Source organism: Spea bombifrons, chromosome 6 (genome assembly GCF_027358695.1).
Source record: "Spea bombifrons isolate aSpeBom1 chromosome 6, aSpeBom1.2.pri, whole genome shotgun sequence".
NCBI lineage: Eukaryota > Metazoa > Chordata > Amphibia > Anura > Pelobatidae > Spea > Spea bombifrons.
Genome location: NC_071092.1, coordinates 37,086,202 through 37,109,603, shown reverse-complemented (window position 1 = coordinate 37,109,603; position 23,402 = coordinate 37,086,202). Strand labels below are relative to the sequence as shown.

Sequence of the window (23,402 nt, the reverse complement as noted above, 5' to 3'; positions counted from 1 at the left end):
TTGTTGAAATCTGAGATTTGCCCTGTTACAGCAAGGCTTCTTTTTAATAATTGTTGACAGGAAAGACTTTAGTGTGTCACATATACTGTATTTTTAAAACAATCTTTTTTGGAAGGATACAAAAGGATACAGCCTTCACTTTCTCACACCTTTGACTGTTAAGGTGAAACTCTCATGAGTTGTAGAGCAGCAGATGAATGATTAATGTTAATGCTTTATCTAGCGCATCAATTGTACCTTACATTGCATGTCTCCAGTGTTTGGCTACACATCCACATACGTTACCTTATTTTACCAAAATGGCCCTCCGTATGGCACTACATAAAGTACAGTTTGTCCCTTCTATGTTATGGCATTTGTTATAGTAGACAAGTTGTAAACGACACCAAGCAGGACGTGACTCGCTCAAGGTTTTTTTTGGAGTGAATATAACAAAGTCCCTTGATTCCTTACATGTACTCAAAGTGTCAGGGCCTCGGGGATAGCACTTAACATGAAGCTACAGATTCTTTATAACCATTAGGTCTACATTGTTGCATTTCATTGTTATATAAATATCACATAACAGCACACAAACTCGTTCAATCAGTTGTGTGTTCATTAATAAACAAACATCCTGACAGCTGTCCAACAAATGAGCTAATCAAGCTATTAACGAAAGGAGTTTTCATCACCAATCTAAATGTCATTTTAAACACTTGCTTTTATACTGGATGATCAATTTGATTGATTAGACTGTACGAAGCAGTCATCAGCCTCAAGACAGGAGTCTCGTTGATGGCAGGCGATTATAGGCCATCAGTCAGTTTTCTGCCCATGTGGTGGTCCCAACAGTTTCTTCTAAACAAGTTTAGCATAAGACATATCACCATGTTCTCCAGTTATGTGTCCCTAGTAATATCTTGCACAAAATGATGTCCTCTAGGGTAAATTTCATTATGTTTTTTGGCACAAGGTTTTATGGATCTTTAGGAATTGCCTGGTTTTGCCTCACATCTTGTGATTTTGGTTAGGGAGTTGGCAGTAAGTGCTGTGTGGCTCCTCTGGAAGAAGCTTAGTAATATGATGGAGGGGCCATTTGAAGAACACCTGCTGTGGTACAGCATGCAAGCTCCATCTCCTTCAACATCTGTCATCCTCTTCTGTGTCACTTAACTCACGAGAGGCTATCACAGACGGCACGCCTCCCTTCCTTCGGCGCCGGTAGTGACCATTTGGCATTTGCCAGCCATGGCGTAATGCTGGGGCAGACCCGATAGTGTTGGATCGACCCAAACTGGTAGCCACTGCCACTTCAAATGTGAGTGTGTCCTCAGTGGGGCAGTCTGAGCTTTGCATCTCTTCATGTAGTGCCAGGTAAGGCTCTGAGATGTAGTGTTGGGGAGTGGATTGGGAACTCTGACGTCCCTGGAGGGAGCAGGAAGACTCACTCAGGCCTGGGTCACATAAGGGAGGTGGGGTACCATTGCCATTCTGTGGTGGGGAGCTGTGTTTCTGCCGCCGTATTAAAGAAGAAAAGGAGATGAGGGGTCTTGGTGTTACAGGTACAGAAGGTAGCTGTCGTCGGCCACGTCTTGGCGTGCTGGTGTCAGAGGGGGTGCAGCTTTCACTTAGGGAATCAAGAATCTACAGGGGGGAAACAGTTTTGTTAGTTATTCTATCCTGATACAATTGGGGTGGTTAACAACAGGTTTATAGGGTCAACTTACGAAGAAACTGTTAAGCTTGTTCTAAGCTAGATAACATGTTAATGCTGGATAACAAAACACTATTTTACTTAGAGCTCTCGCTTTTACCCAGCTTCCTTAATTGTTTTCCTTTAGGTACTTTTATCTTAGACTCATGGAGGTAAGAGAAATGGACGGCTCTTTCTTGTGATCAAATACATTTCTCTTTGTACCTAACGGAAAAAATGTCAGGTTAGACTCAATGTTAATGGGTTTTAATTATTTGTTAATAATATTAATTTCTAGCATGCTCTACATTGTAAGCAGGGCCCTCTTTTCCTAATGTATTAGATCGTCTTAGTCTGTCAATTATCATTTTGTCATAGCCCTTGAATATACTTATTGTAAGAAGTGATAGGTAAATTGTAAACTGCTTCCTTTCCACTGGGCATATCGGTTCCCCGTTGTGCCTATTTGGATCACCTGTCTGTTCTGCTGATCCAGATCTGATCTCTATCCTCTTTCATTATAGACTGTGATGTAAATTCTCACTTTTTTACCTGTATGTTGCTGTGAGTGTGCCCAGGAGACATCTGGTGCTCCCTGAGCTCACAAGCAGCCTGTGGGTTTCTCTCTTCAGAGTTACAACGTGAAGGGTCAGGGGACAAAAGGTGCTTTCTCTCCTTAGAGCGCCCTCTTTCTCTTCCCCCAGAGCGATGGGCATCTGAGCGGTGGCCTGCAAGACATTAGAGATAATAGAGAGAGATTTGATTTTTTATAGAGTCATAGTCCAGTACGTGCCAGGGGGGAGCAGTTCCACATCCAAGGGAGATAGTGCTGCATCAGCTAATGTGTCCTTAGGATATCAGGTGCCCTGTGCAAAATCTAAAGAAAGATGCCCATCTCTAAATAAAGTATAATCATCGTCTATTGGACACTTACTGGATGTCCACCGAACCAACCTGTATCAGAATTCAGATGTTTTGCAGACATCCGCAAAGATGCATGGTAGCTGCGTCTTTGCTGCTTGTACCCACTGTCTGTTCCGCTTCGGTCCAGCGTGAAGTCATCTAACCAGGAGCTGCGGGCACGTTTGTCTGCGGTTGTGGAGAAGGAACGACGCATGGAGCTGACATCTGCTAGAACCTGTAAGGTCAAAGAAAGCCAAAAACAGAGAAAAATATCCGCACAAACTTTTTAACCTACTCTTAGATGTGGTCAGGTACAAACGAAGCCTAATCTAGGGTAACTGGAAAGTAAAATATCATAAGCTGCTTACTATAGATCAGTGAGAATAACAGGGCATAACACTAAAACTGGTATAATTCTGCTTCTAGTGCTCAATATGAAGCATCCTGTTGGTTTCTATAGTAATTGCTCAAAATATGACACTTTAGGTATGAGTTGCTCAAACAGTGGATTCATCTGAACTTGGCCTCTTGCACCTACTTAGCCTTGGCTGTGTATTATGCTGGGCTTCTATATTATAGAGCCTATATCGGATGTGGTTCAAATGAGTCGGTGGACAGAACAGCACTAGCTGCATTCTTTATTATGTAAATGTATGAAATTGAAGCAAACGATATTATGATGTTAAGTCCAGCTAGATCTCCAAGGTTGTAGTTGGCCCGGCCAAACAAGTTGTATTAAAAATGGTTTAGACACACATCATTTAACTCAGTTTGTATGTGCCCATGGCTTTTGCCTATGGCTGGATCTGTTTGCCAAACTAACAAAAAGATACCAGGTTTGTATACACAGTGTATTGTTGAGGATTGAATTGTAAGTGCTAGAAGTATATTTTACATTACCATGCCAACAAATCTCATGTCCACATTAACACGCTCTTCCTTTGTGAACAAATAGATTCTGATATTATGGGGAAATGTGTGTTGAAGCAGAGCAGCCGAAAGAGAACCCAAAGGACTTTGATTTTGCAACAATTTCATACAAATACTCTATGGTATTTATATCTTCAAAATAATAATTATGATGACGATCATTCCAATTATAAACAACAGATTGACCTCCCATAGAAATAAAAACTGCAGAAATAAAACATCACGAGTATATAGAGGGAAAACAAACAAAATGACTAAATAACAAAGCAACAACCCATAATGCCAACAAAAACAAACAAAACAGTCCCCCAGAAACCTACGCAACAAATGATATGGTAGAGATAAAACTAACAAAAAAGCGGACACAGTAAAAGCAACAGAGCAATTTGCTCATCTATTGGAACTGGGTGGGCATGTTACCATGACAACTGCAAAAAGAGGGTAATGGGGGGTGAGGATAGGGGATGCACCCTTGCTGCTAGTTAACTTATGGTTTAGATTGCTGGGAGTTGCCCTCGGAGAGCAACTAAACAGCTAGAGACCACCCACACCAGGAATGGGGGATAGAAAGCTAGTCGGTTTCAAAGTGTACAGCAATTAAATATGTTTTTCTTAATCCCTAAACAATTTAATTGCATTAAAGAACTGTAATAGCTTTGTATAATAGTAGGGACACTTTGCTGGGTGGCCTTGTTACCTGGGGGTGCACAGCCAGACGTGGCATGGAAGAAGCTCTCACAGACGCTGGGCGTTCCAGCATCTCCACTGGGATGTAGCTGCCTTGGTTAGGGAGCTGCTCCCTGCTAAACTCTCTAACCTCGGGCTCCTGGAAACAAAGACACAGCCAGCTCATGGGACCAGCTTTCCATCTCACATGTAAATCTGTCACCAGCCAGCATTGCGGTATCCCCTGTGGCAGACAGCCACCCACCCAATTCACGCAGATTGAACTATATACAAATCACTGGCTAATGTAGGCTGTGGCACGTTACTGCGGCAGGGTTTCAGAACATGCTGCAGTTTAGGGAAAGTAATTTTGGAATTCTAAATGCTCACTGCAGTGAGTAGAAAAAAACTTAAACTTAATGGTCCAGCTTTAATTCAGAATTTAGGAAGTTGCAAATTCCTGAATACTTATCCCTTTGCATAGATTGAATTATATAATCTATTCATTTTCAATTGACACTGTATAATAAAAAATTGGGTTCAAAAAGTTATGCTACAGGCTGGCCAATATATTGGCTCGGCATCTGGAAGCATGGGGTGCAGTATCTAATGTGGCACTTAGCTTGTGTCTATTAAGCAGTAGTGATGTTCTAAAAAACAAAACAAAAAAAAACAACCAGGTCATCGACCTAGTGTGACCCTGCTTAAAACCAGAACTGGCTTTAAATGACCGGACGCAACGAAAAAACAGAAGAACATCTGATCTACTGAATTATATGTAATCACAGGAGATCCGGCACATTTGTTTATCGGTGCCCATTACATGGCACCACAGAAAGCTAAAAAGATTGCTAATTGCGCTTTTCGACACTACATTTCATTTTGTGTCCTTGTGGGTTTAATTTTATAGAGCGCCCTCCACAAATATTGGCACCCATGATAATAATGAGAAAAGAAGGCTGTGGAAAATTGTCTTACCCTTTGATCTTTTCTTCAAACAATACACAGTAATACTCTGCTCTTATGGATAGCAAACAAAACACAGGTTTATCCAAAAAAAAAAAAATTGTTAAATATATATGTGACATAATTATTGACCATTCCTCCATCCATAATCTCTCCAGATCCTTCAAATTTCGATGCTGGTGGACTCTCCTCTTCAGTTCACCCCACAGGCTTTATTTGGGGTTCAAGTTAGGGGACTGGGATGGCTATGGTAGGACCTTGATTTTATGGGCGGTAAACCATTTTTGTGTTGATTTTGATTTATGTTTTGGATCACTGTCCTGATAGTTGATAGAGTCCATGATACCATGTATTGTAACTAAATGGCCTGGGAGAGCCACTACCATATTTAACAGTGGGCACAAGGTTCTTTCTCATACGGCTACCTCTCTGTGTGCGCCAACCCCACCTCTGCTGTTTATTGCCAAAAAGCTCTATTTTGGTTTCATCTGACCATCGAACCCAATCCCATTTGAAGTTCCAGTAGTGTCTGGCAAACTGAAGACGGCTGAGTTTGTTTTTTTCTTGAAGTCATTCCAAACAACTTGTGGTGATGTAGGTGATGTCAGATTGTAGTTTTGGAGACTTTCTGACCCCAGGACCCAACTAATTTATGCATTTCTTCAGCTGTGATCCTTGAAGATTTTTTGGCCACCTGAACCATCCTCTTCACAGTGCGTTGAGACAATATAGACACACATCCTCTTCCAGATTGATTCTTAACTTTTCCAGTTGACCGAAACTGCTTAATTATTGCCCTGAAGGTGGAAACGAGCGTTTCCAATGCTTTTGCTATTTTCCTATAGCCACTTTCCATTTTGTGAAGTATTTTTGCGTATTGTTTGAAGACAAGATCAAGAGTTTAAACAATAAAGACAATTTCCACAGCCTCCTTTGCTCATATTTACCAAGGGTGCCCATATTTGTGTGGGCGCTGTAGTTTTCTTCAGTGTTTAGAGGATTATCAGTAACCCATATTTCTGAGAACATTGTTCTGTGTGCGCATGGAGTTACTGAAGTAGATAGAGCTTGTAGACACACACAGTGCATGACACTGCAACAGGGACAAACATCAGCGCTACTACCCTGGGGGGACAACAGCTGTAACACTGCAGTGACCAGGCAGAATCAACGAGATGAAAACAGATTGCACATTCAGGGAGTTTTCAGCTCTCCCTTTTTTGCTGTCAGGTGATAACATATTTAGGACACAAACGTCATGAATTATTATCAGCCTGCCACTTGCCCAGTGAGTGCATTTTGTTAAATGCCCATCAGTATATACAAGCACCATGTTGTCACTCATCCCCGTGTTAGTCACTCTGGACACATACACAATTCATGTAGACAAATGCAGCCACAGCATACATATACACATCTCAGACATAGTTAAAACAGTGTTATATACACATACAACAAAATGAGAGGCATGTATACGGCAGAAAAGTAATTTACAGTATTTTAAGAACATTCGGGTATAACATAGCATTTTCACATCATGCGCATTCTCCAATGTTACACAGTAGGGAAATTAATGAGACTCCTTCCATTTGATGGTGTCATTGGGTCACTCACATTTCTTGATTACGTGAGGGATATTTATATTTTTTTAAACTTTGCAGAATCCGATTTATACATAAGCGCCTATCTGTCATGGCCAGGTTAATTAAACTTTATGAACTTTAATGTCCTGTCCTCAACTGACTTTATGTGGGATCCAGATGTGCAGCTAACTATAGTAAGGTCTAGGTAGCAAATAGGTAAAAGTACCCATCAAGTACAATGTCCATCAGCTCTTTGTGGAGATTACACAGTTCTATATTCTATGTGCTGACAGGTTAAATGGAAGAGTGCTCTGGAGTTTACATTAGCGAATGCTGCAGATGAGAATTTCTGGCAATTCATTTAATCATTCCCTCCATCACAGGCCAACATTTGGTTTAGTGGATAGACACCATGGGTTATCCAAAGCTAGGGAACCCTAAAGAGATGCGGTACCCTGGCCAAGTTAATTTTAAGTTGACTAGTCTCTTCAGCTCAGGATATATTGTTTTTTTTTTTTTTTTGCCGACATGATGGTTATAAAATGCATACTCTTGGATAGTTAATATAAATGGACATATTTTATCCCAGGGACAAATATATCTCCAGGTCCATTGGTGTGATGCACTGAAGCTGGAGTGAGTTTTATTGTGGCAGGTTATTCTACAGAAATTAGGTATCATAGAGTTTAATGCCTCAACACAGAAGTAAAAGTTCTCCAAGTTGTGACATAGTAGCACTTCAAAATTCAGGCATCTAATTCAATCATTACAGAAGTCAAGAGCTTCATGGAATTGTTGACTTTGTTGGCAAACATCAATTTTTTTTTTTATTTTTTTTTTGCAAATCCCTGGTTGTCAGATGTTACTCACAAAGCTGAGAGGTTTAGCACACAGACACACATACACACATTACAGCCAGATGCAATGCAAAACCTCAGCCTTAACAGGGCTTTCTCAGTATTTACCAGAGACAGCTGTTCTTCAAAGTCCTCGTCCTCTCTGTCCAGACACGGCGGCTGGAATATCTCTTCAGGAGACAAGGGGCTGAGTGAAGGAAAACCACCCCTGAAAAAACATTTAGCATAAGGATGTACGGCAAGCCTGCGGCAGATTATTTTCTAGATGTAGCCGTTACCTTTTAGTTGCTTTTCAATGTACAGCAAAGACCCACCAGAAGTAAAGAACGTGCGGCTATATATGTGTGAATCCAACACTTGAAGATGCACAGTTAATTGTTTAACAGACACTGCAAACATAATGTGTCAATTTATACAAATATAATTCCTAAATGTGCGATGTCAAATAATTGTATACGCCTGGTGATAATGTCACAGGGGCTCCTGTGGGAACAGATGCATGGGGGCCAAGTTCCAAAAGTACAACTGCAAGCTGACTGAGGGTGATGGGGACCGCAGCCCAACTGAAGTGATGGCCAAACTTGGAATATACACAGGAGGACTGTAGGTGAATGCGCATAAATGGTTAAATTGGAACTCACAGTCCTGACAGGGTGTCTTGCTGTAGATATGGTAAGGCTTTGGCATTGGATAAGATCTCCTCTGGCAGTGATGATGCTTCCATCCTCTGGAACATTGGTGCATTTTTCTGCAGGGTAAAGTAGAGAAAATGGAACAAATCACTTTAGACTAATAAAAGGAATGGAAGCGTGATGAATGGATGAGTGGGAGTGGGTATGTCTGGGTTCAATGTATCATTAGACTGGCAAAAGGCACCAGGCAAGAGTTTGTCTCTCACAATCCACTTGATGGCAGAACTCATTAGTGAATAGACCTCCCGCCATACATCTATTGTGGTAAGCTTTCTTTTCAGTTATTAAAGTAAAATGAAGACATGATAGTTATCACTAGCCACAAGTTCCACGTGATTAAACAATAACTTCTGTGTATTAAAGCAGCATTGAGCAGTTATGCTTCTGTTCATTCTTTTCTTCCAGAAGAAGGCATATGTCTAGGCGTTGCTGCGATGAACCATTCCTCACCTGTTCTTCCAGCTGTTGTCTCTGCTTCTTGGCTTTGCTCTGCTTATAATAGTCCATGATCATCATAGCTGCGTAAATCTTTCCCACTGTCAGGTCGGAGGCTGCAGAGAATGCAGATACCAGGTTAGAAATTTAAACCAATTTATACTAAAATGTATACTAAAAAAACCTCTGAAAACAACATTTCTTCTTTTAAATGGAGTGAGTAGCCTGGATTAAGACACTCAATGTTATTGCTCTTGTGAATTAACAGCAGTTATGTCACTCTCGGCAGGATCTCACCCTAAGTAACCAAAGATTTTAAAGCTTGACGTGATTCTTATTCTGAATATGGAATTCTTATGCACATAATGTCTCCCAGAAGTATATACTGTGGATTTGTGGTTCATAGAGTTCATAGAGGCATACGGTGGGTAATGGTGTTGCCTGAATCAGTGGGGTGTCTGGGAGGATTGGCAACCATCCTGGGAAAGCCAGTTTTCCTATGGGAACCCAGGAAAAGTTAGACTTATGTATTCCCAGGTTTCCATATCAATCATATAGAGGTGCCGGGTGTTTGTTGATGGAGTTTTAAACTAAAAAATGTAGGCCACTAATCTCCCGGTGTGTTAAAGTAACAGTCCAACTCGAAACACAAGTAAAGTCCACAGTGGCATACATTTTGCATTTGGGAGTAGATGATGCTGAGGGGAGTCAATTCCAACCAGATGGCCCTTTAAGTAAGTAGCCCAACTGCCATTTGGAAGAAAAGTAAGTAGTTCTACTTATTCTGTCTAGTCCAAAACACATTATCAGAAATTGGATGCATAAAAACATATAAACACCGAAAAGATTCAGTCAGTTTGCTTGTTACTCTGGTGACTGTAAAATAGCGGCAGTTGCGCAGACGTGCAGTCCTTTCCAGTAGGGTTTCACGGTCATTTGATTCCCAACCAAGGGCTCTTGGAGGTCCCTAAGATCACCCACAGCTATTTTATCATTTAGGTCTGATGCATTTGGCTGGCTAAGGCTCCACGTAACCTCCCCTGATCATAAGACCCCCCAAGGCCTGGTTAAATGGCCCAACATATTTAAATAATATGACCTGAATAAAAGATGTTATATATTATAGATCCTCATGCTTACTTACATGCGAAAATATAAACCTGATTTACAGTAACCTCGGTGAAGTCCCAGTTATTAGCCCCATACTAGTATTATGACCAATAATTTTGGGGGGAAATGGTCACAAGTGTAGTCCATTAAAATAATAATAATATATTAAGCACTTGCTTTGATTCGCTCAATAATATGTTCCTTGTCTTGTGTGATTTATACACAAAACTTTGATTGTTCTGTTAATTGCCATTATAATGAATAATAACAAAAGCTGTATAACTGTGTATAAAGCTAATTTATGAGGTCTCATGCACCTTAAGTGATTTCTCGCGTATCTTTCGCTTCGACTCGTAAAGAAGTGAAGGTGCACAGAGCTTCGGCTAATTTCACACGGAGTTAAAACAAGCTGTACTTCAAATCACCGTGAATGAATTACAAGAAGCGGGCAGATCAGAATGCACTGTAACGGCGCATGTACTGAAACCGAGCACACGGATACTACTATGGCAATTAGCCCCAGTATGACGTAAAATGCCAATGCTAAGAGCACTATTAATAATACTAGAGTACTTTGTTGGGACTGCTTGTTAGTATTCAGAATTAACACTGAGAAATAGGTCTGTGTTTTAGGGGACCCTTTCCGGATATGGAAAATTGATCGGTTAAAGGAAATCAGTCATATTTTTCAACCCCTGCAAGATCTATGCACACAGTTTTATTTACCACTTTTTCCATAGAGCTGGCAGAAGAAATGATTAATGACATATTACAAACTGATTATTACAGACCGATTGCAAACAGATACCTTTTGGCATTGGCACAAGTAGATCCAGCATCTTCTGGGAGAGATTTGGCCAAATGGCCAGTATTTCTTTCTGCAGCTCGGCGTCCAGTTGCTGTCGGTCTGCACCCCCTGCAATGAACCAGAACTTAATAAATATCTAGAAATGGCAACAACTTGAGATGAATGTTTACAAAACGCACAACGCTCTGAAATATATGAACAGGCGGCATGATATGTAATGTATATTACGCTAGTTACAGATAATCCAAATATACCAATGCTCGCCATGGTTCCATTGCAGATGTTAGCTTAATCTTTGTTTTTTGGGATACACCATCGCTCAGGACATAGGGACATTGCTGCATTTTCTCTGAATGCTTAGTTGTAGACTGTTCAGTTATCAAATCAGTTAGATGAACCATAAGAGGGCTGATGGGTGGCGGTATCGCCCATCTGTGATTCATGCAATATTATCTAAGTAAAGACAGGTCCCTAAAAATACATAATGATCTGGAGCAAAAAAATGACAAATAGTCCCTGATATTATTCAAAGGTTTATACAAATGTCAGCCACACAACCGTACGGTAACGTCATACATAAAATTATTTTTCACCTCATTGGCATTCCATAGCTTATATTTTATTCATACAGCATATTGTGCCCATACAACTCCTATCATACAAACATGCAACATATTAACGCAGAAAACATACCTTTCGCTATTTTGACATCCAATGCAGTCCGGATAAGAGCCATGAGAGTGGATGTGAAATGTACTGTCATGTCTTCTGTTACTGGCATATTCATCAGGACCAGTCTCTGCACAAAAACATTGGGTGCCCAATATATGGGAAGACATATCGACAAGGGGACTCAAAGCAAACAATCACATGTATGCACAAAATCACTACGCCATACACAAAACAAGGATGGAAGCATCACTCCCAAACTGCCCTCCACATCCCCAGCTCCATCTTATATAACTGATGTATCACCACAAAGGGCGCATGCGGGAGGAGGTCTGGGAACTTGGTGTCCCCCCGGTTCATACAGAGAACGATGACTGATCAGGGAACTACAATCTGAAGCAGCAACGGGTGCTGCAAGATACATTTCATTAGAACTTCGGTGGCAGAATTAATGCTGAACTAAATCTCTTTTTCCACTGCTCTGCTAAATTCGAGACAACTAAATGGAAAACTATGAGCCATAATTCTAATAAACATTTACAAAGTCTTGATATGGAACAATTACCAGAGAAACAAATAGAATGTTCCTCCGCAATGTTTCATTTTACATTGCAATTTGTAATATGACCTGGGATGTGTTTTACCCAATACTGCAAATAGTGTGTTCTATATGTCATTTAATCTAATATAGTCACTGCATACATAAGGGCTAAATTCAGTAATATATATATATATATATATATATATATATATATATATACATCCTTCGTTCTTCTTGCTCTGAAGACTACCACACATAAATCACATCACCTAGATCTGTCTTTTTATGATGTTCTTTCTCCACTTTCTGAAACAATGACCCCAAGATATATAAAGGGGTGACCTGTACCTTGTAAGCGACTTTGTTAGGACATCTCTTTCCAAGACCAAGAGGTGGTGACATGAGGGTCAGCATGTCATACATCTCTGTGTAATGGATACGGCCACTGGTTATGGACAGGGGGGAGCCAGAGAAGAAAGGCAGGGAGGGAGGGTGGGAGTGAGGTGAGAAAGATGGAACGAGCAGAGAAGTAGGAAATTGAGGAAAAGCAGCATATCCAAGCGAACAAAAAATCAAGCCAAGGAAAAAACAAACAGACAAATAAAACACAGAGGAAACAGGAGAAAAAGAGGGAAAACAGAAGAGAAGAGGGAGGGGTTAATAAATGCTTTTACCCCCCTCACCAGAGCAGAATAAGGATTATACCTCACTCATGCCCGCAATTAGACCTTTTTCCATCCACACCCAATTCCTCTCTTCTGTTTCGGGAATTTCTGTCTTCCTAGTGACAGCTTGGGTTAGTATACAACCCAGATACCCCTCTCCAGACCCAGACTTATGAATGCAGCTCCATGTGGGTCATACCCATGGTGCGCTTTCTGAGTTGGGGCTTTTAAATGGAAGCTGTGTATCCCTTCTACATGTTTTTGCAGAGAGGCTGTGAGTAGTGGCTGTAGGGTACGGGATCCCACAGTTGCTTCCTCCTGGCTGTGTTATGTAGCTCCCAGCATGCACCAGTGCAAAACATGCTGTGGACTGCATACAAGGAAAGTTTACATGCATTCTCCCCACACGTCTCATCACCATCATGCCAAGTTGAAGTTTAAAAATGTCAACCAGCTGCCTCCCAACACCAGCCAACCTGGATCTCTGGAGTGTGTGGATGCTGCATTAAGCCCCTTTTGCGCCATAGGGGTGGTCTATGCATGGCACATCCCTTGGGCACTCAAGGATATTCAGAATAATGAACCAAACTTCCATCCACAAACCCCAAGATTAACCAGTTCAGTTAAGCCTTCGGGGGATGGAAAGGACTAGGGTTGGATAGCAGAGCCCTACATGGGAGGACTGACAGACTTACCCTCATAGGTGAGGTGAGTATTACTACATGATTTCAGCATATCCTGTTAACCTAAACAACTTGTTCTCTACATTTCAGAAGCTACGGCTTCTCTTCCTGTTACTCTCCTGTTGCACACTGGCTACCATCTTCATCATATAATAATTAGTGAGGCCCAGGGACTAGTTTGGGTGCAGCTGCTGATTCAGTGGGAAAGTCAGGGAGTGACTGTCAAACTTTAGACCGGGAGGTAGCAGCCCGAGGTCCCTTGCATGGTGCAGTAGTGGAGCGGTGGAGGGAAAGGAAAGTTTGGTGAAGGGTAAGGCGGGAAGGCAGGAGGGTAAGCTGTGCCCTTGCTGAGTGGAAGGGGTTGAGAGACCGGGCACCAAACCTTGCATGCCACCCTGTAGGGGCAGTTCTCTCCTAGGCCGAGCGGAGGCGAGATGACTCGGACTAATTTGTACATATCCTTATAGGGGATCCTGCCACTGGAAGAGAAGCACATGTGTGTTAATCAGAGCAAAGCTCAGAACCGGAAAGATGGAGATATCTCCACGGGTTGAGGAAAGTCCCCCACAACTTCAGTCACTGCACCATGAGAGCTCCTGGGGCAGCACAAAACCCCCAACCACCTCAAACAGGTGCAGAGGTAATACTGGTAAGGCCAGAGTGGGGGAATAAACTGAAAATAACCTCGGAACATTTCACCAGCAATTAGATTTCCTACAAAAAGAATACTACAGTGAGAAAAATATTTTCAAAGTATACATTTTCTATGTAAGTCTACGGTTATTTCATACATTTTCCCAGTTTGATGGAAAAACCTGTGCGTGGTACCAAACGTTTTCTGAAATTTGTAGCCTATGTGTAGGTTTGAGGCAAACATTGGGATTTACCATGCTGCTCTGTCATATTCAGCCCAAATCCGCACAAACTCATCCAGATGATGAGGCCCCAGGATGGAAGAGTCTCTCGTCAAGTACTCAAAATTATCCATGATGACAGCAACGAAGAGGTTCAGCATCTGAAAACACCACACAAACACACATATTTCTAGAAACAGAAAGAGTTTGATGGCAGATAATGATTCGGCTCATCTAGTCTCCCCATTGGAGAATGTTTAGGACAATATGAAAAATTATGATAAATTCCAATCTCCTCCGTTATAAAACTAATATTATGGCACCAATTACCCAATGTTAGCGTTTTATATACAGCTGACCTATACACACATATCTATCATTGTTCTTAAATGCAATCAAGCTGCAGCGGGCAAGTCTATGTTTTTCATAAAGCTCGTTTTACTCAAGGGGACTTACCAAGAAGGAACAGAGGAAGATAAATGAAACAAAATAGACGTAAGCTAGGTCAGTCCCACATCGTTCATTTTCACTGTGCCCGGAGGGTGCTGTGGTATCTGGCTCACAACCTTTATCACCAAGACATGACAGCATAATCTCTTGCCAAGCCTCACCAGTGGCACTCCTAGCGATAGAAAATACACTCAACTCAGTCCTTTAAAGGAGCGCCCGTGGGGTCATCTTGAGAAATGCATTATTGTAGATTATACGATCTCCAAGGTCAAGTAATTTAAAAGTGCAGGATCTTGCTTATTTAATATTTTTAATATTTAATCAGTTCAGATCTGCTGAATAGATGTTGTTATAATTCACGTTTATTGTTTCAATTGTTCCATTAGAAAATTATATACTGAAATATAAAGAAAATAATAAAAAAGAAACAAAGTGAATATCCTCCGTACTATTTAAGTTGCTGTCCAGCAACTTGAATCAGAGCACAATATAGCATCAGATTCATTCAGATTTTAACTAAAAGAGAAAAATGCAAAACTTTCTTCCAATGATTCCATCTCATTGTCATTTTCAATCTTACCATTTTTGCTGACAGGTCTATGAAGGAGACGAATATTTGGCACAATTATTTGATCATTGAGATCATTCCTAATAAATATTGCATCTAAGTACAGTTATTACATTTTGGAAAGCTACAATCGGTATAACATTTTAAGTAGCTAGGCAGATATTCTCATTGAATGTCACCTATGATAGCATTGTTCCACAGTGGATGAGCGATGCAAATTAGGAGCCCCACAGTGGGAAGCATATATTAGTATTTCACTATATGCACTGTATATATATATATATATATATATATATGCAGTATAATGCTTTGCCACACACCGGAATAGAAGCATGAGAGAACTGAAGAAGCTTCTGAAGTTGTTATGTCTGTTAATGTGGCTATCCTCTTCCAGGCGAATGTTTCCAAACACCTAAATCAAGAAATGAAAATTGTGAAAGTCCATTGGTGCGTTTTAAGTATAAGAAACAGGTTCTACAGCAAAGTTGGTCTGTAGGGTGACTGGATTGTTGAAAGTACCGTTCAACGGCAGACTTGTGCCCCCAAGATGTATACAATGGTGATTCTGGACAACACAAATGTTTTGGGGCGCACAGCCTCTTTTGAAATGTTTTTAGAAGATATTTAGCATTGCTTCTAGTCTAGTGTTTTTAATAATACCCTATAGTATGGAGCACACTGTGTCTCTTACACAACATTTTGAAGAACTTGGTAATTGGCTTAGGGTTATAGTTCTATTATATCACTTAATATTTTAATAATATTACTTAACAGAAAATGTAAAAAAATAGTTTATAATTTGTTAAGGCTGTATTTTTTATTTCCATTCATCCTGGACCTGTAAGCATTATCTAAAACAAAGTTCTAGGCTTCTTAACTCACCTGCATCCCAATGATAGCATAGATGAAAAACAGCATTGCGATGAGAAGACAGACATATGGCAGAGCCTGTAATTAAAATTAAGGGAGGTGTGACAAAAATATCAAGGATATTGTACAGACTGCAAAGAACTTTGTACAAACATTTGTTTGGATCATACGTTCTCATCATTGTAGGAAAGAATTTTGGCTCAATTATTCTATACCTTAAAAGACTGGACGAAGGTCCATAGTAAGATACGGATGGTGTATCCCTGCCGGAGAAGTTTAATGAGTCGAGCAGCTCGGAACAGCTTCAGAAAACTCATGTTAAAGCTGCTTGTATTCACCAGCTAAAGAACAAGAGTAAAGAAGATCGAGAGACTCCCATGCATGTCAAGCAAGACAAACAAGCTAACAATAAAAAAATCCATTTTAAATTATTAATTTTGCACTTCTGAATATGCATTTGGTATACATTTACACTGTGAACAACCAATAGGTAAAAGAGCCCATTTAATCTTAAATAACCAATATATTTGCTTCCTATTGTTAACATCTTCCTCTCAGATATATGATGCATCTCACAAAATATTTACATACAGCTATGTCTTCTGGGATATATGCAAGTTCGCCATTTTCCTATGAATAACTTCAAACAAGATGAAAGGAACAGGTAAAGGAACACCCTTAATATGATACTGTAAAAGAAGGCATTCTGAATAGACTGCTAATCTTGAGAGTAAGTTGGGAACAGACGTTGGTAACATCACCATCTAAAAATACATGTTCCTGAACCTCTGTGGAAGTCCCATGGACAATGCATAACTACGGTTATGTAGGATGGAATTGGCAAAAACCTGGCTTTGTGTTCCAATAAACTTGCTTTATCTGCAGACATGGAGGCTGCCATGTTTGTCAGTCATGTGACTTCCCCTGCTCAAACACCACACTGGGCTCTTTCTTTGTGGCAATGCCAATGAAGTCTATTTCTCCATAGATATTTATGAGTCAGAGTGTCCAGCTGGTTGATTAATAATGACCCATTCTATGGTTTATCATATGGCACAGTGTCTGTCTACAAAATACAACAAATACAAAATAGCAAGTGTGTAGCTGCCTGAAAACAAAAACAGCACACTATTTTTGAAAACTTTTTTAAATTTGATACCACTAATAAAAAAGTGGGGGAAGTTCTCTTTTAAGCTGATTGTGTTATACTCGTCTCCACCGAGAGTTTGTACCCCAGGAGGAAATTCTGATCTCTAATATTCATTTATTCCATATTGCGTATGTGTGTATGTCACATTATGCATTTTAAACAACAAAATATAAACCTACACACAATTTACAACGGTAACATCTTACCTTACTGTCTGTAAGAATTATCTCTGTGATGCTACCAATTACAGTAATGAAGTCAAAAATGTTCCAAGTATCACGGAAATAGTTCTGTGTGAAACAGAGTAGGTGTTAAAACTTTAAAAAGTGTTTCCTTGCACATACACTTCCTTAAATTATCCAAATGAAGAAGAAGCTCTATGTCAGTCAGGAATACATGAGCCATAAAGCAGAACTAGTAGCCGAGACAGGCGCTAATAATTACTCACCAAAAATCCAAATGCAATGATTTTAAGAATACACTCCAAGGAAAAAAGGATAGTGAACGCAATATTCAGATATTTCAGGGCCAGCTCATATGTGTATGGAGCGGAATAATACTGGAAGAAATTAAAACCTAGTTAGAATATGTATAGAAGTCGCATATGTTTTGCTCTTGTAAAGTCAGACAACAGATTAAGTCCTTCAAGTGTGAAATGCATCCATTAAGCACCTATATGAAGTATGAGCCAATCTACAACCTGCAAGCAAACAACTAGAAGATAAACACGCATGCACCGAAGCAAAGCCCGAAGTCAAGATCAACGATGACTGAGAAACATCTGAGGAACAAATTATGCATATGATCTCTTTGGTCTGCTGGGGATAGAAGGATAAATATTTTGAAAGATCTTATGGATTCCTAAATGTAAACAATACTTTATTTATTGACTTAGGAATTCTAATCAGTAATTTATACAGCCATTCACAAAGTCCAGTTTGGATACCTACAGTAAGAGTTAAATATTATATCTAAACCATAAAGAAAATCCCCGGAGTCATGGGAGTAAGGGGGGGCATGACTCTACCAGCATTAAAGGACGGTCACCTGTTCTTCCCCTCCAGGTGTTTGGTGACAAAGGGTTAACTCAGGGGACGTACAGAATCAGTGATAGGGGTGAGGACAGTGACTAGGGGGTAGGGGTGAGGATAATAAATAGATAAACACAACTTCATGACCCCACATAATAGGGTCGTCCACCCACCCGCCCTCGTTTTCCCTCCCCGTGCTGGGGAATAGGCATCAGTGGAGGAGTTGGCAAGTTATGTTGTAACGGTTAGAGGTAAAAGTTGGAGGTTTATGGCGAATCTACCCGCGGTCTTTTGGATGAACAGTGGTGTTCAGCAAGTACCTAAATTCCTGTACATTTGGTCAATATTAAGACACATGAACTATTACACATGGCCATTTGAGCTGTGATCCTACAAGCTTACCATATTAAAATATTTATCTCCTGACGTCTGCATAAAGGGAAATTATATTAGCAATAAGTTTCAATCATTGCATTAAACACCACTCTCTCACCTTCATCATTAGTACCACGGTGTTCAGAGCAATCATAGCCATGATGGTGTACTCAAAAGATGGCGAGACCACGAAGTGCCAGACACGGTACTGAAACGTGTGGCGGTTCTGTGGCATGTATCGCGTGAGCGGCTTTGCGCTGATAGCAAAGTCTATGCAGGCCCTCTAGGGAAAGAAGAAATGTGTCACTTAGCATAAAATTAGACCATTATAATCCCCTTACCAAACAGGACAATGCAAAAAAACTAGTGTTGAATTTGTGTTTAACGAATATAAGAGTATTCAAATATGGTTGTAGAATCAGGAACAAAATAATCTCCTCTACTCCTATGATACTGTAAAGAGCACGAGTATAATTATTCTCATTAAATTATAAACCCCAATTAAATTATGCAGCTTCAGAATGGGTTTTGATTTCGGTATTTGCATGCATATTATATATGAAAGGCCAAGCGGTTGTCTAACTGTTAGAGAGTAAGTTATGTTTTTGATGTTAGTTGTCGAAGAACCGAATAATAAAAAAAAAAGTTGAAAACCATGAGCGGTGACAGGGTTTCTTGAATGATATAATTAGTTATAATCAGGACTAAGGATTATCATTATGAATGACTTTTAGTTTAATTGTCTTGAGTGAATAATCATCTTTCCATGGTCCTTAAATTGGACTGAGGGCTGTTAATTCAGCTTGTACCAATGGTGTTCGTTAAACTATTTTGGACACTGCATTAACACCATTCCAAATTGAACAGGAAATATGAATATTCTGTTTTACCAGAAAAAGTTGCAATAATTTAATGTCTGGTACATGTGTTTCCATTGATATAATGGTGGGGGTGCTCAGTAAACTATGAGTTTTGCCTACAAAATGAGTGAAGACCGGTCAGATTCCGCAGCTGATGACTGTAAGGTATCCTACCTTGTTTAGGTGCAAATCCCTTCCCATGATGGACCCAGATTACCTGTCTGAACTCATTCAAACCTCAAACTCACCTCATTTTTCTCCAGTCTGCACTCCTCCATCATCTTGTCTCCTTGCTCTTGGAAGGTGATGATGATCAAAGCCACAAAGATATTGACAAAAAAGAATGGAAAAACCACAAAGTAGACAACATAGAAGATGGACATCTCCATGCGGTTGCTTCGGCTTGGGCCCCGATCTTCTTCAGTCACATCTACAGAGTGTTGCAAGACCCTAGGTGTGAGAAACACAATCAAGGGTTATATTGAGAGGGATATATATATATATATATATATATAATCTGTAGCATTAAAAAGTCAAAGCACTGGAGTCAAAATACTCAAAATACTCACTGAGGCCATCCTTCTCCAGTTGAAACTGTGAAAAGTGTAAGTAAAGCCCATATAATGTTATCATAATGGAACTCATGTCTCTTCCATTCTCTTCGTTTGACCTCCATCTTGTTCTTCTCATGATCTATGTAACTCCCTCTAAAGAGATTAAAGAACAAAACTGAGGTTCAAGAAATAAACTCTGACTCACATAATACTTGCATAAATATCGTTTCTGAGGATGAAGAGTAGTCTTTAAATAAAATTAACATCAATACCAGTGAACCGCTTCAATGTTACCTTCCATTTTATATTCTTCATGTAGTGCTCTATAATCAGACCCTGATGAGTGCCACACACAGATGTGCCCATAACACTATAATAAATGTAAATATACCCATGCAGCCCAAAATATCCAAAATGACTCCTTACATATACTAATATCATCATCTTTTGTTTCTGGAAATGGAAGGAGAGTTTGAACCAGAACATCGTATCCATCACATCATGCTGTGTTAGATGAGCTCTGCATTTCAAAAGCCACATAATCAAGAAGAAATGTATTCACTATCACTTTAGCTGTGGTACTTGGCTTTGATCCCATGCATCACTTTAAAATATGAACAGCCTGCCAGTTCTGCCCTTGTCACAAGAGTGGCACCGTACGCATTACAAGAAGGATTCGCTGGGATCGGTTGAGGCATGCAAAGTTCTCTGTACGTTTCTAATTGCAATTTACAGCATCAGCTTATCCCCAAAGACACATTAATTCCCAAGACGTACATGCATTCTTTTTCTGTTTCCTTTGAGCTGTCTGTGCAGTAGAAGAACTTGCCCTTGAAGAGCTGAACAGCGATGACAGCGAATATGAACATGAAGAGTTTGTACACGATGAGTATATTAAAGACGTTCTTCAGAGACGTAACCACACAATCAAAGACTGCCTGGGGAGAGGATCAATGTTTGATCAATAATGAAACAAAGCAAATTGTACATACAGGTCAAGTGTACATTGTGTTTTACAGGCACAGGTCATATTCTAGTGCTCTCCACTTGTGTGTTAATTTAGTCACACAACGTTATGAGACTATACATTGGTGAAGACCATCAGACCTCTGATCATTAGACAAAAGGTAAGGCGAGCAGGTGGTGGGCCGTACCTACAGCTTTCACTGGAGATCCCCTTGTATGATGTTTCTCAATGAATGACGTGATGTGTATCGCAATGTGTACTTGAGTTCAACCTTGAAGTACTTAAATCAATTAAAAACAGGAGGTTTTCCAGCAAGGTTTTCAAAGAAAAGCGATACTTTGAGTCTATTTTCAACAATATGATTTCTTTTCACCCAGTTTTTATCAGGGCTCAAATTGTTAAGCAACTCTTATTATTATTCTGAGAATACACAAAATACTGCACATTTGCCCCAACATCCTATGGCAGCTACCCAGTTTTTATCTTGAGAACTTAGTTTTGAAGTGGGTTATCACAGAGGGTCCTAGGCGAATGCAGATATTGTCAATTTGATAAGGTTTTTATCTGCCGTCAAATTCTGTGTGTCTGTAACATTGTTTCATGCTCCCATGTCTGATCAAAAATCATTTCATATTCTTAGGCAGTGCTAGTAACTTGCATTATCCCTCTGTTCTCACGTACTGTATGTCTTTGGTTTCTCTCTATCCATTTAGAGTCAGGAATCTATTTGTTGTTTTTTTGTGCTCTGGGGTATGGAATGAGATTGTGTCAAAAAACGCTTCCGTATTTAGATATCTCCCAATCAACATCACATTTTCAGAGATAGATAAGTGACAAATCTTAGTTGCTGCTTAATCTTCTGCTTGACAGCATGGACTGACCGGGAAGGGGGTGGGTGGAGGTTATTCAGAAGAATTTGGTCAAATACCTTTTTAACATGCATTATTTTACCAGGACCTTCAAGATTAACTTTTGGCCAATTCTTTAGACAATATAAAACGTGTAACCAGACTGGATGGTTCCTGTTTTTCCTCCCTATAAAGAATTAAAATGATGTTCACTTTGGTGATTGCTTTTGCTTTTTGGTCAAGCAGGGTCAATGAGTTTTGGATATATGTAGGTGGTATGTGGCTATTTCAGCTACTGTATCACTGGGGTTCATCTGAAAGTTTCTCAATCTGCCCTTATACCAGCCGCCCACAAGCGCTTTCCACAACAGGCAACACACATAACACCAGTGCTGTCAGAATATGCCACCAGAACCATGAATGCCGTTTTAGTCATACGCAGCTGGAGTGTCTACCATCATGTCCTCAACACTAATGTCATTCTCTCAAAAAATTCCCTTTTGTAATGTCTTGCATTCTTCTGCTCCAACAAAGGAACCTTTATTCATTTACAACTAATAATGAAACTAACACGCTGCTACAGGTCACTATGGTCTAAATATCAGTTCAATAGTAGAAGAAACCAGACTACTGCAGACCCAGTGAACAAAGACTCAAGTTTGTTTAACAGAAGCACAGTTACTGAAACAGATATATCACCTAAAGCAATGCATCCTAAGGCATACTTTATGTGCTAGCTTTGAAGATGTGAGAGCTTTATAAATCTCTTTGTGGACTTTCTCATACGTTTAGTACCTTCAGCTTTGGAAGACGCTTGATTGTTTTCAGTGGGCGCAAAACTCTCAACACACGTAGAGACTTAATAGTTTTGATGTCCCGGCCTTTGTTAGTCCTAAGAGACAAAGTACAATCAAATTACAAACAATAAAAAGAAACAAATGATGCATGATGGGTCTAAACAAATCGCTGCTAGATGTATCAATGACTGACATAGAGAGGTTTAAAGCCTGCATTCCCCCCCCCGTGACAGCAAGAGAAGAGAATGAATAAAATTGCTACTATGTTTCGTGAAATGAATTAAAACTGTTGATAATGAAAGTGTCAGGGTTTGCAGGGTTTTATTTATGCCTTCGATATGTTTGCTGGGTATGCGCTGAATTTGTTTTGTTTTGCATATCCCTGATGACCCATCGCCAGACAAAGTGGACACACGTGTACTTCCCTGATATGCAACAGCTCAGCAAAAACAAAAATGCACGTTTATGTGTGTGAATTATGTAAAATGGTGACATAGAAGGATTCTCAATGGTTTCCTACAACATATATGTTCATATTTACCCCAACACATTCCTGTTTGTGTTCCAAGAAATGAGCAGCAATTAGTGAGTGGTAGGGACAAAAATTAAGAAAATACACGGGTAAGAATGGGTTAAAAAATGAAATACCGCGGCATTTAGATCTTAAACATACTTAATGGAACATTAGAGTGTAAGATGCACAGGAAATAATGTAATATTTAGCAGTTAAATATGATTAAGGAAACAGCAGAGCAGAAAATGCATCTTGCTGGAAAGTAGAAAAAATTTGCATATTGAAACTTTTATTTTAAATTATTGTTTCTCCCTAATTCCTTTTCTAGTGTCGCCTAGAGGAAATCTGGGTAAGGGGTGACGATATTGTCCTATACACTGC

The 23,402-nt window shown here is 39.9% G+C and overlaps 1 protein-coding gene across 1 annotated transcript in view; it reads right to left on the bottom strand.

Moving 5' to 3' along the window:
* The window catches only part of CACNA1E (calcium voltage-gated channel subunit alpha1 E), a 70,919-nt gene continuing 47,517 nt past the window's right edge, over window positions 1-23,402 (bottom strand). Inside the window, exons 24-45 of the mRNA XM_053470275.1 lie at window positions 22,506-22,602; window positions 20,673-20,833; window positions 19,911-20,048; window positions 19,590-19,791; window positions 18,600-18,764; window positions 17,524-17,634; window positions 17,282-17,365; window positions 16,141-16,266; window positions 15,938-16,003; window positions 15,376-15,467; window positions 14,494-14,659; window positions 14,071-14,198; window positions 12,184-12,280; window positions 11,319-11,424; window positions 10,626-10,733; window positions 8,723-8,823; window positions 8,222-8,328; window positions 7,689-7,788; window positions 4,206-4,334; window positions 2,630-2,813; window positions 2,228-2,403; window positions 1-1,626 (exon numbers count right to left, since the gene is read on the bottom strand). Of these exons, the coding sequence (XP_053326250.1) occupies window positions 1,123-1,626; window positions 2,228-2,403; window positions 2,630-2,813; window positions 4,206-4,334; window positions 7,689-7,788; window positions 8,222-8,328; window positions 8,723-8,823; window positions 10,626-10,733; window positions 11,319-11,424; window positions 12,184-12,280; window positions 14,071-14,198; window positions 14,494-14,659; window positions 15,376-15,467; window positions 15,938-16,003; window positions 16,141-16,266; window positions 17,282-17,365; window positions 17,524-17,634; window positions 18,600-18,764; window positions 19,590-19,791; window positions 19,911-20,048; window positions 20,673-20,833; window positions 22,506-22,602 (3,148 nt within the window). The 3' untranslated portion in view covers window positions 1-1,122. The remainder of the gene's footprint in view (window positions 1,627-2,227; window positions 2,404-2,629; window positions 2,814-4,205; window positions 4,335-7,688; window positions 7,789-8,221; window positions 8,329-8,722; window positions 8,824-10,625; window positions 10,734-11,318; window positions 11,425-12,183; window positions 12,281-14,070; window positions 14,199-14,493; window positions 14,660-15,375; window positions 15,468-15,937; window positions 16,004-16,140; window positions 16,267-17,281; window positions 17,366-17,523; window positions 17,635-18,599; window positions 18,765-19,589; window positions 19,792-19,910; window positions 20,049-20,672; window positions 20,834-22,505; window positions 22,603-23,402) is intronic.